Raw genomic sequence first — 13,204 nt, forward strand, 5'->3', positions numbered from 1 at the left:
ATATCGTATAAAGTCCCGCTGTCTGTGCAAATAGCAAAGCAATTCATAAAGTGCAAGATCATATACAACATATAGTATAGAATGCCTGATGTCTATGCAAATAAAGCAACAACAAGGTAATAGCAAATCACAGTCACACAGGTACATTTGAAGACAATGAACTAATATTTGCGTATCCTAGTATCCCATATCAGAAGTGAGCGTCCCAGAACAGAGTGGGGCTGGTATGCGTAATGCAAAGATAAAGAAGGACGGGATCACTGAGAATCTCACACGTTCCGTTGCCCAAATGGCAACTTCCTCAGGGGTGTTGTGCTGAGTTGGGCATAAGATGTTTATATATACATGGTCATTAATTGGGCATACCCTGCAGGTGTAAGTGAAATGGTCTCCATGTGCTGTGGTAAGGCCGGACGCAATTCTAACTTCTGGTTGCTCGGTATCAGTACCGCTCACCCGGATATGATGCAATGTGCTCAACGTGCGTCCAGTTGGAACACACGGTGAGATGCATCATGAACTATTGTAATACTGCATATGCGCTTCTGCGCATGCGCATAGTTCATGATTCGTCTCACCATGCGTTCCATCTGGGCGCACGTTGAGCGCATCACATCATATCCGGGTGAGCGGTACTGATACCGAGCAACCGGAAGTGAGAATGGCGTCCGGCCTTACCACAGCACATGGAGACCATTTCACTTACACCTGCAGGGTATGTCCAATTAATGACCATGTATATATAAACATCTTATGCCCATCTCAGCACAACACCCCTGAGGAAGTTGCCATTTGGGCAACGGAACGCGCAGGGTTCTCAGTGACCCCGTCCTTCTTTATTTTTACATTACGCATACCAGCCCCACTCCGGTCTGGGATGCTCGCTTCTGATATGGGATACTAGGATATGCAAGTATTAGTTCATTGTCTTCAGTTGTACCTGTGTGACTGCGATTTGCTATTACCGTACCTTGTTGTTGCTTTGTTATTTGCATAGACATCAGGCATTCTATACTATATGTTGTATATGATCTTGCACTTTATGAATTGCTTTGCTATTTGCAGACATTGGGCACTTTATACGATATATTGTATATGATCTTGTACCTTATGAATTATATTATTTATCATATTGCATGTCCATATTTAGACTGGACTAATGGTTGGTATACTCATTATCAAATTCATTTATAATATTTGAGGATTGGCGTCAGTTTAGGTGAGGGGGTTCATGGCCCCTCCCCTAGGTTATGTACTGGTTATAGTGAGCCAGATTTTTAAATGGTTTTAATGTGGTTTATGTCATTAATTGATGAACTACCGTGTATGCAATTTGTTTTTGTCTTTGTCATTTTCTTTTTTCTAATAAAATTGACATTTGATTATCTCCTGGTGTGCTACTGAATTTTGGTGAGGTCTTTTTCCTATTTTTTGAAGTTTTATGTTAATATCTTTAGCCGTTTGGAAGTGATGCTGGAACATTCGCACATACACACATACATACACACACACAATTGCCGTGATTTACTATTGTAAACCCAACATGTTTTGTCGGGTTGTGTGCCAGATTCTGTCTCATTGCGCCAGAATTCTGTCTCATTGCGCCAGAATTCTGTCTGCACCAGAAATGAAAAACCTGACCAACTCTCCATTTTACTGAGAAAACTCAAAAAAGGGGTGTGGTCACAGAAAAGGGACATGTTCCCGATATTTTCACAAAAACCCATTAAGTTTTCCACAGAAAATGTGGTGCATGTGAATTGAGGAAAACCCTCAAGTTCAGAGCATGTGTAAAAAAAACAAAATGTAGGGAAAAGTGCAAAGTGTAGGGAAAGCTTATTATATACTATGGAGTATATACTCCAGGGCCACTGAGTTTTATATTAATACTGTAGACCAGTGTCAAATTTCATTTGCATATTAATAAATTTTTGATGATGTGCACTTAGTTAGTCTTCCCTCCATTTTTGAGTTGTGGCTCTTGACCTTCATGGTTAGTTTGGGGACCTCTATGGTTGAACAATGTAAAAAGAATATTCTTCATTTGGCAGAAATAAGTATATATTAGTCATTTAACAATATATTAAGAAACGCTATAGAATCAATTCTATATCGGTTAATTAAAGGTCCACTAAGGAAGCATGTCAGCAGGTTCGTGGACCGCATGAAATACCAGCGACCTTTGGCATTACAGAGAACACTTCTGCTTTATCTTGCACCACTAAATTTGAATGACAAGTATCTTCCCCGAATTGGAGCCAGATTTTCTTTACTTACTCTTACCAGGGGCGTTTGTTCAGTTTGCTGCCTAGCATTGTATTTAGATGCCCTAGGCCAAGGCAGATTACTTATTGGCTCAGCATCTGCAGCATGTGTCTTGGTTTGCAGATGCTGAGCCAATAAGTAATCCGCCTTGGCCTAGGGCAGTGATGGCGAATCTGCGGCACGCCGAACCCCCCTCTGTGGGCATGCGACCACAGGCCCCCGTCACATTCCGAACATCCCTGTGCCCCGAAAGGTCATTTCGGGACATAAGGATGTCCTGGTTACCTCTCTGTGACCCCCGCGTTAGCTTTAAAAACACAGGGACCGCCGGGAGGTAGAGCACTCAGAGACGTCACTGACGTCCCCTGCGTCCGCCCGTAAAGCAGAGCAGAGCATTGGGGAGGACCAAGGATGACGCGCACATGGTAAGTGACCAGCGGGACATCATCTTCGGTGTTCCGACACAGACATACAGCCTCCAGCCATACACTGTATATGGCTGGAGGCTGTATGTCTGTGGTGGAACACTGCCTGCCTAATGTGGGGGAACACTGCCTGTCTAATGTGGGGGAACACTGCCTGCCTAATGTGGGGGAACACTGCCTGCGCCTAATGTGGGGGAACACTGCCTGCCTAATGTGGGGGAACACTGCCTGTCTAATGTGGGGGGAACACAGCCTGCCTAATGTGGGGGAACACTGCCTGCGCCTAATGTGGGGGAACACTGCCTGCGCCTAATGTGGGGGAAAACTGCCTGCGCCTAATGTGGGGGAACACTGCCTGCCTAATGTGGGGGAACACTGCCTGCCTAATGTGGGGGGAACTTATACTGCCAACCTTGTGGGGGGGAATTATACTGTCAACCTTGTGGGGGGAACTATATTGGCAACCTTGTGGGGGGAACTATACTGCCAACCTTGTGGGGGGAATTATACTGCCAACCTTGTGGGGGGAATTATACTGCCAACCTTTTTGGGGGAATTATACTGCCAACCTTGTGGGGGGAATTATACTGCCAACCTTGTGGGGGGAATTATACTGCCAACCTTGTGGGGGGAATTATACTGCCAACCTTGTGGGGGGAATTATACTGCCAACCTTGTGGGGGGAACTATACTGCCAACCCTAAAGTGGGGGAACTAAACTGCCAACCTAATGTGAGGGAACTATACTGCCAACCTAATGTGAGGGAACTATACTGCCAACCCTAATGTGTATTCTGATTTAATTGCTGTGCTGGCACCGGGGAAAAAAGTTGGCGTGCATTACGGTTCGGGCACTCGGACTCAAAAAGGTTCGCCATCACTGGCCTAGGGCATCTAAATCCTTTCGGCTAAGTTCAAGTGTAGTACCTTTCCTGCTAGTTGGCAGTGTGGAAGACCCCCAAGGCAGGATGGGGAACCACACAGCAGGGCAAGTGTACCAGGGATGGGTGTGGAGAGCAGCAGCTATCCCTTATGAGACCTGTTCCTGCTGGATCTGGCCCAAAGGTCCGGGTTGAGTAAGAGCCGAGGTGCAAAAGTTCCCTGGAAGTGGTGACCCCAGGGTGCCAGAATTCACTTGGGAGTTTGTCGCCACACTTGAAGGATGGCACATAGCATGCACTTTTTCTCTCACTCTTCTGGGCACTCACCCTTAGTGTTCCGGCCTTCTGGCTAGGAACGAGGATTTTTTATAGATCCGGCTGGATGTTCGGGCAGTATCACACTGCGCACATCCACTTATTTATTTACTTTTGTCAATGTGTCCATGTTTTCTGTTCCATTTGCACACTAGGATTGGTCAGAGTGCGGTAGCCCTTCTGGGTCTCCTGCCAGTCTAGGGGAGGTGTGTGGCCATTAGGTTCCTCACCTCCCTGCCAAGCCCCAGGCACCCTTGCCTCGGCAAGGGTGCCATGCCGGTTTTACTGGCTCCTCAGTGACAACCTTGTTTTTGCCTGGTTGTTTGCCAGGAGCACTATCAGTCCCTGACTAGCTTTGGTGAAAGGGGACATTGTACCTGGAGCCTTGCAGGTGCCTTTTGGCCCAGAGGCAAAGGGTTTGGTTTATTGGGGGGCCTGTCTCTTTTCAGAGAGGGGCTTGTGATGGACCGCATCCTTGTGCCCATTTTTGTGTGAACACTTGCACTTTTTACTTGCACTTGGGGTTATTGAGAGCATGTACCTCGGCTCTTAAATAAAAAAAAAAATTATATATATATGTTCTGGTTTGCCCCAACTCCCCCTTTTCCCCCATCTTCGGCCTTGTACCTGCTTATACATAGATATACAGCAATGTCATTAGTAGGAAAACAATTTAGAAGAATATTAAAAGTATTAAAATAGAGTGAATACAATGCACTTAAAGAGAAACTGACTTCACACTAAACCCAATACACAAGGTTAGAGTGTGGGTGAACCATATTACAACTAGGTATCACTTACCTGGATCCTCAGTCCTGTTCTGGAGATATCTGTTGTATTAGCCTCCATTATTGTTGGTTGTATTGCTAATAGTCAGCTTTGTGCAATGGAGACGGGAACTGGCATGCTGGGTTAGAGAGCTAAACTTTATTGCTAACATTTCCCTACATAAATTTCATGCCAGTCACTTACCAAGGGGGTACCTACTGTGAAGCTATTCACCATTGCTTAGTTTGCCGGAGTGGAGAACTGTTCCTTTTGTTACATTCTCCCTGGTGTCTTGATATTCTATTATTATAAAAATAAACAGGTTCTGCAGCGCTGTACACTAAAATGTATTCCATGTCTCTATTGGGTCTCACAATCTAAATTCACATACAAACATACAAACTTGTTGCAGATGTTGTCCTTGGTGGGATTGTAACCCAGGACCCCATTGCTGCACGGCAACAGTGCTAACCACTAAGCCACAATGCCACTGAGCCACTGTATGCACAAAAAAACTACTGGGCACCACTTTACCACACATCAGAGGTGTTACACTAGGTGTGTCCAGGGGGTCAGAGACTTACACCAACATTGTGACCCCCTCCCCTAATTTTCAAAGCTGTGTGCATTAGTAACATTCCTCAAGGCCAGGGGTCTCACTCCAGCTACCATGACCCAAGCTTTGCTATTGTGCGGAACCATAAGTCCTAGCTGACCCTCAGCATATCAGCTGCACATTTCTAGCTCCATGTTGCATTAGTTTATACCTGTTGAATTGCAGAAAATGATGCAATTACATGTTCTCTGAACTTCTATGTAGCTTTTGCAGATGCCGCACATGTTGTGTTCACTGTTGTTGCAGGTGTGTGAAGTGCAAAATGACAAGGTTATGTCAGTATCATTAGGAAAAATCCACAGCCAAAATTGCAGATCAGAGCATAGCGCCGGCAGATGGATGGTACGAGCCCTTATCAAACCGGTCACAAACCATATTTCTCACTTACGCAATTACTTCTGAGTGTTTTTTCTATTTGCTGGTGAAAGTTAATTTCCCAGTTGATTGAGTTCTCTCATATAAAAGCTCTCAGCGTTCCTGCGCCATAAACAACTGGCTCATCTCAAAGATTTTTCTCAAATTTAGGGATTTAGATGTGGAATGAAACTTACTTCAACGCCACACCCGCCTCAATGACATATAATTGTTCTGACAGTTCTTTGCCATCCAAGACAAATAATTTTTTGTAGAAATGAATTATATGATTACTTTAATGTAATAGATTTTCAGGTGTCACATTGTTCCTTGCTATTACAATGTTGATAAATGGATGTAAAGTTTTTCAGACAAAAGTACTAAACGCTGACCAGTTTTATTAGGCAGTGAAGAATTTCATGTCTATACCACAGTTGTATATTTACAGTAATTATGTGAATGCAATCATTTATACTACTTTCTCTAACCAAGTACTAACTACTAGGTAATGTCATACCCCATTCATGGTCAGGTCTTCCAGTAAGCCAAAGTATTGTATATATGTAATGGAAATGTGGGAAGCAGAAGGCATGAATGGGCTTGGCTGAGGCAAAGGTTTGCTAACACCATTTAAGGGGTATATCTAGATAATGCTGAACTTACTCTACAACATTGTCCAAAATCATATTTTATGTATAAGTGATATATATATTTATTGTAATCTCTACATGCCTTAACAGCACATGTTCATAATGACAACCTAAAGTAACTTGTGGTATATTAATACTTCATCCAAAATATTTATCTTACTGAGAATCCATTACCTGGCCCTCTCTGATTCTGGGTTCTGGAGATAAGAAGTGGGGCTTCTGTTTATATGGCTGTTCTCGAGAATACCTCTGTTCACATAAACGCGTCCTCTTTTTAGACTCGCATGGGCTATGTGAATGCTCTAAATTAAAAGATTAAAAAAATACATTCAGAAGAATAGGAGCTACAATTGAATGACTAATCTATATACAGTGACCTCCCACTGACTTACGATGGCCCCGACATATGTTCATTTCAACATACTCTGAAAGGCCATCGTATGTTGAAGGCAGCATTAACGTATAATGATTTTGTATGTCGGGGCCATTGAAAAAACGGCTATCCGGCAGAGCAGACTGCTTCAGATGCCGCTGGATAGCCGTTTAATGTGCCCCGTGTGCTTCGGTGAATGTCAATCATCTGTCGCCGCCACTCTGGACCAACCTCCTCATGCTCCCCTGCATGGCCGTCACCCTCCTTCGTCGTCATCATGCGCAGCGACGTGATGACAGCTATGGAGAGCGACAATCCAGGGCAGCGGTGACGGTCCAGAGCGGCTGGGACACGTGAGTATAACTTTGTATATTATTATTGCACAGATCCCTCAACATAAAAAAAATTCAAGTAACAATGGTTCATTTGTAACGAATTACCATCGTATGTTGAGGGATCACTCTATTATTTGCAGTATATTCTTGCCTTTAATAAAAGATTAAACTATTGCTGAAGGTACCTCAACAATACCATTTACTATGGCATCAGTGGCTTCTCGGCTAAATCCCTTGCTTGTCAACCTATAGATGGTGTACTGAAAATATCCAGCAGGTCCAGAATGTGTGTGCGTTCCACTTAATATAACATTGTCCTGTCCATAAAGTTCTCCATATTTGTTTTTCAGTTTGTCCATGACCTTTAGAAGAAAAAAAAACTACATGTTCAAGATTTTAGTAATATTCATGCTTTTATTTTATTAATAAAAAAGGTTATCCAGTTTAAGTAAAAACATTTTCATGTACCCTTATAGGTATTTCTGAGTTATTAGAGTGGTATCCCCTGTTTCGGGGTCCTCATCTTTTTAAGAAAGGTTAAAAAGAGTGTGGTGACCCACGGTGTATGGCGGGACCACGAGGTGTAGCGGTGTAGGTGGTGGGGCCAGATGGTATTAACCCCCTGGGGCAAGATATTGTTAACCCCTAGTGTTCGTGACGCCAGGATGTGGTTGTATGGTGTAGAGCACTGCCAACAACCAATCCAGAAATGGCATATATTAAATGAGAGTCCAAAGCAGGTTTTGATGCAACTGGAACTTTACTGAAGAAGGCAGTATAATGTTTCTTACAGATAGCCAACTTCCACAGAGGTGACCGGGACACAGGAAACCTCTCAGGCTTGATTGGACTGGTAATGGTAGTAATAATGATGATGCAGGCCACTGTGCTACTGTTATGATTTTGGTAGGGACAGTAGAGACTTGACTTGTAGACATAGAAGAGACTTGCAGATTAGATGTGTCTGCAGACTGGTAGGCTTTGGCCTAGCTGTACTGGACTGATCTTGTACAGGACTGGTGCTTGCTTTAGTGTCCAGGAAGTAAGAGCAGGAACCAAGAGAGCTAGTGTAGAGACTACAGCCCTTTATATATCAGGGGGCTGAACTAAAGCCCATTGGTAGCTGGTTGCTTGTGCCTCTGGAACTCTGGGTATCAGGTGATCACATATCACATGACCATATCACATGACCTTAGGAAGGTCCTATACAGTTGAAACATCCTAATAACCTTTGTACATAGTTTATATTCACTGTACAATACTTAAAATAAACATACAGAATTAATGTACACTAGAAATCATAATAATGACCTAGGGGGATCCTGCAGGAGAGCCCTGTGAACTTGAGGTACTCTACTTGAGGGGCCTTTAGGAACTGTACAGAACAACATTCTGTACCGGGACATGACAAACCCCATTAATATAAGTCGCCCTCGACGTCTGTCCCCTTAGGGAGAGGAGCGAAATGGCCACTGGGCCGTATGCAGTCTGCAAGCATTACATACAACGTCCAATTCCAGGCTAATGAAATGAATATGAAAACTGATGAACTGGTGATAAGAGTCTCTGTATTTAATGTCCATACATGCTCCGCAAATCTGATGAACATAATAACTCTAGGACTTGTTTGAGAAAAGGATTCATTATCTTATGCATATAACTATGACGACATGACTTTTACTTATGACATAACTATTTTTTTTTTTTAGTAAGTATGACTATGGACTATGCACAACCAGTGACTATGCATATAGCAGACATAGCTGACTATACATTTCTGACTGACTAAAAAATTTTATGACACTGGACTATATCTGACATTCTATTATGACATCACACTTTATGAGTACTGTGACATTTGATTAGTACTATGACTAGTACTGAGATCGAGCAGACCAGAGAAGAAGATCACCGATAATACTGAGCAGTGCTGTGTCCTATAAATAGCACTGAATAGTATTAGCAATCAACTAATTGCTATGAATAGTCTCCTATGGGGACATAAAAAGTGTAAAAAAAAAAAAAAGGTAAAATAAAAAAGTAAAAAAATGTGAAATATCCCCTCCCCCAATAAAAAAGTAAAATGTCTGTTTTTCCCATTTTACCCCCAAAAAAGCGTAAAAAAATTATTAATTTGGTATCACTGCGTGCATAAAAGTCTGAACTATTAAAATATATTGTTAATTATCCCATACGGTGAGCAGCATAAACGTAAAAAAAATTTAAAAGTCCAAAATTGCTGCTTTTTTGTCACATTTTATTCCCAAAAAAATTTATAAAAATTTATAAAAAGTAAAACCTAAGCAAAAGTGGTACTGATAAAAACTACAGATCATTGCGCAAAAAATGAGCCCTCATATCGCCCCATATATGGAAAAATGTGAAAGTTATAGGTGGTCCAAATAGGGCAATTTCAAACATGCTAATTTTGATAAAATGGTTTGAGACTTTTTTTAAAGCGGTACAATACAGAAAAGTATATAACATGGGTATCATTTTAATTGTATTGACACACAGAATAAAGAAAACATGTCATTTTTACCGGAAAGTGTACAGCGTGAAAACAAAACCTTCCAAAATTTGCTAAATTGTGGTTTTCTTTTAAATTTCTCCCCATAAATAATATTTGTTTGGTTGCGCCGTACATTTTATGGTAAAATAAGTGAGGTAATTACAAAGTACAATTGGTGATGCAAAAAACAAGCCCTCATATGGGTCTGTAGATGGAAATATAAGAGAGTTATGATTTTTAGAACGCGAGGAGGAAAAAAAATGCAAAAATAAAATTGGTCTCTTCCTTAAGGCCAAAATGGGCCTGGTCCTTAAGTGGTTAATAACTGTACATACCTCCAGTCTGACCCTTTGTGAGACCATTCCTATGTCAGCACTTACAAACACAACTCTTTTGGAATTATCTGGCTGAGCTACAATAAAGGCTCGACTGTATTGTCTTGTGTGTAGCCCTCCAGCCAGTTGATCACTGCTAGCATAGCCCATCTAGAAAGAGACAGGAAACATGGTCACTACTACAAATATCTCAGGGAAACAGAACATATCTGGAAATGTTTCTAATTCTACATAATAACTAATGTAACTGTGTGGGGTAAATTGATTTTCTCACCTCACCGCTTGGGTAAAGATTGTGATATAATGGTATACATATATCCTTTTTACCCACAGTGGTCCATTATTATCATCAGTCATAGTATATCAGATTGCATTTTAATTATGTAAAGAATATTAACACAGACCGACAGTGGAGACTGTAGTCTTAGCTGTGCATACAATTTTAGTCAAGTTGGCACTGGTCACAGATATACACGAGATCTGTTGATTTAAGGTCAGCATTTAACCCCTTCCCGCAGAATGACTTATATAAACGTCATGATATGATGGTAGTTCGTGCATCATGACGTTTATATAAGTCATTCAGTTAACACGGCAATGCGCGGCATCGCACGGGTTAACTGGCAGAAGTCCCATTGTTACCAGCAGGGGACAACTTCTGCAACCCCCCCAGGACCATCTGTGGATGGTCCTGGTCAGCGATCACTGTGATTGGATCCTGTGGACCAATCACAGTGTCTCAGCTGACTGGGGGGGGGGGGGGGGTTAAAGTTCATTTCCCCCGCTCTGCCCACCCCTAGAAGTCTGGGCAGAGCGGGGGAAGATGAGAGCTGCGGTGGGGACACACCGCAGGTTTGGCGATGGCAGCGGGGACCGGAGAGCAGCGTCAGGCAAGTGGAGGAGGACACGGCGCCGTCAGGCACAAGTGGAGTCGGTGGCAGGCAAGTGGAGGATGCAGAGGCAGCAGTGAAGATCGTCACTGATCTTCACTGCTGCTTCTAGGAGTTGGAAAACGACAACTCCCAGCATGCCCAGACAGCCTAAGGCTGTCCGGACATGCTGGGAGTTGTAGTTTTGCAACATCTGGAGGGCCACGGCTTGGAGACCACTGTGCAGTGGTTTCCAATCTGTGCACTTCCAGATGTTGCAAAACTACAACTCTCAGCATGCCCAGACAGTCCAGGAATGCTGGGAGTTGTATCTGCAGGGCCAGATGTTGCTGAATTACAACTTCCAGCATGCCTGGGCAGTCTGGGCATGCTTGGAGTTGAAGTTTTGTAACATCTGGAGGGCTACAGTTTGGACATCACTACACAGTGGTCTGCAAACTGTTCTCCTCCAGTTGTTGCAAAACTACAACTCCCAGCATGACTTCGGCTGTCTAGGCATGCTGGGAGTTTTAGTTTTGCAACAACTGGAGGCACACTGGTTGGGAAACAATGTCTGTTTCCTAACTCTGTGTTTCCCAACCCGTGTACCTCCAGCTGTTGCAAAACTATAACTCCCAACATGCACTGATAGACCGTACATGCTGGGAGTTGTACTTTTGCAACACAGCTGTTGAATAACTACAAGTCCCATCAGGCCCTTTTGCTGTCAGTGCATGCTGGGAGTGGTAGTTTTGCAACAGCTGGAGGTATGCCCCCCCCCCCCCCCCTCATGTGAATGTACAGGGTACAGTCACACGGGCGGGTTTACAGTGAGTTTTCACTGCAAATTTGAGATGCAGCAAGTTTTCCGCTGCAGCTCAAACTCCCAGCGGTAAACTCGCTGTTAACCCCCGCTCGTGTGAATGTACCCTAAAAACTAGGGATGTAAGAAAAAATCGATTCTCGCGATAATCGCGATTTTTCATTTGCCGATACAGAATCGATTCAAAATATTTTTGAATCGATTCTTTTAGGGATGTGGAATTTTTAATAAAACGCACTTTTCTTACCTGCCAACGAGCCCGCGGAGCTCCGGTACAGGTGTTCGGTCCCCGGGCTGTATTCTTCTTACTTCCTGTTAGTCCGGCACGTCACATGGAGCTTCAGCCTATCACCAGCGGAGGCGGGACATCGCTGCGGCTGGTGATAGGCTGAAGCTCCATGTGACGTGCCGGACTAACAGGAAGTAAGAAGAATACAGCCCGGGGACCGAACACCTGTACCGGACTGTACCGGAGCTCCGCGGGCTCGTTGGCAGGTAAGATAAAGTGCGTTTTATTTTATTTTGCAGCCCGGACGGGATAACATGAGAAAAGTGAGCACCGGAGTACTAGATCGCCGCTGTCAAAGCTGACAGCGGCGTCTATTGGGATCTATGAATGCTCCCAGGTGGGCGATATATCGCGATGTATCGTCACCTAGACGGTATCGCGATATATCGCGATATATCGAATCGCCACACTGGTATCGCGATTCGAATCGAATCGCCAAATTCTTGGCGATTCACACCCCTACTAAAAACACAACACATATACACATACCCCTACACAGTTACCTCCCCCCCAAATAAAAATGAAAAATATCTGGTACGACATTGTTTCCAAAACGGAGCCTCCCGCTGTTGCAAAACAACAACTCCCAGTATTGCCGGACAGCCACTGACTGTTAAGGAATGCTGGGAGTTTTGCAACAGCTGGAGGCACCCTGTTTAGGAATCACTGGCATAGAATACCCCTATGCAAATCCCTAATTCATGCCTCAAATGCGCATGGCACTCTCTCACTTCGGAGCCCTGTCATATTTCAAGGCAACAGTTTAGGGTCACATTGTCTTACAAATTTTGTGGGGCTTTTTCTCCTTTTACCCCTTAAGAAATGGTAAAGTTGGCGTCTACTCTAGCATGTTATTGTAAAAAATTTATTTTATTTTTTACACTAACTTGCTGGTGTTGCCCCATACTTTTTATTTTCACAAGAGGTAAAAGGAAAAAAAGACCCCCAAAATTTGTAACGCAATTTCTTCTGAGTACGGAAATACCCCATATGTGGACGTAAAATGCTCTGCGGGCGCAATCAAGGCTCAGGAGTGGGAGTCCCATTTACACTTGAGGTGATTTGCACAGGGGTGGCTGATCGTTACTGTGGTTCTGACATAAACACCCACATGTGACCTCATTTTGGAAACCACACCCCTCATGGAACGTAACAAGGGATATAGTAAGCCTTAAATACCCACTGGTATTTGAAGAAATTTTTTGGAAAATGAAAAATATGTATTTTTTGACAAAAATGCTGGTGTTATCACAAATTTTTCACTTTCACAAGTGTTAATAGGAAAAAAGCCCCCCAAAATTTGTAACACCATTTCTTCTGAGTATATAAATACCCCATATGTGGGTGTAAAGTGCTCTGCTGGCCACTACAATGTTCAGAAGAGAAGGAGCGCC

General features: G+C 43.3%; 1 protein-coding gene across 12 annotated transcripts in view; it reads right to left on the reverse strand.

Moving 5' to 3' along the window:
• The window catches only part of LOC130282117 (neutral ceramidase-like), a 348,583-nt gene that overhangs the window by 41,697 nt on the left and 293,682 nt on the right, over positions 1-13,204 (reverse strand). For all 12 annotated transcript variants that reach the window (XM_056530030.1, XM_056530023.1, XM_056530032.1 and 9 more), the window contains 3 exons: positions 9,830-9,979; positions 7,168-7,344; positions 6,449-6,576 (listed from right to left, as the gene is read on the reverse strand). In XM_056530030.1, coding sequence (XP_056386005.1) covers positions 6,449-6,576; positions 7,168-7,344; positions 9,830-9,979 — 455 coding nt within the window. The remainder of the gene's footprint in view (positions 1-6,448; positions 6,577-7,167; positions 7,345-9,829; positions 9,980-13,204) is intronic.

Source organism: Hyla sarda, chromosome 7 (assembly GCF_029499605.1).
Source record: "Hyla sarda isolate aHylSar1 chromosome 7, aHylSar1.hap1, whole genome shotgun sequence".
Lineage (NCBI taxonomy): Eukaryota > Metazoa > Chordata > Amphibia > Anura > Hylidae > Hyla > Hyla sarda.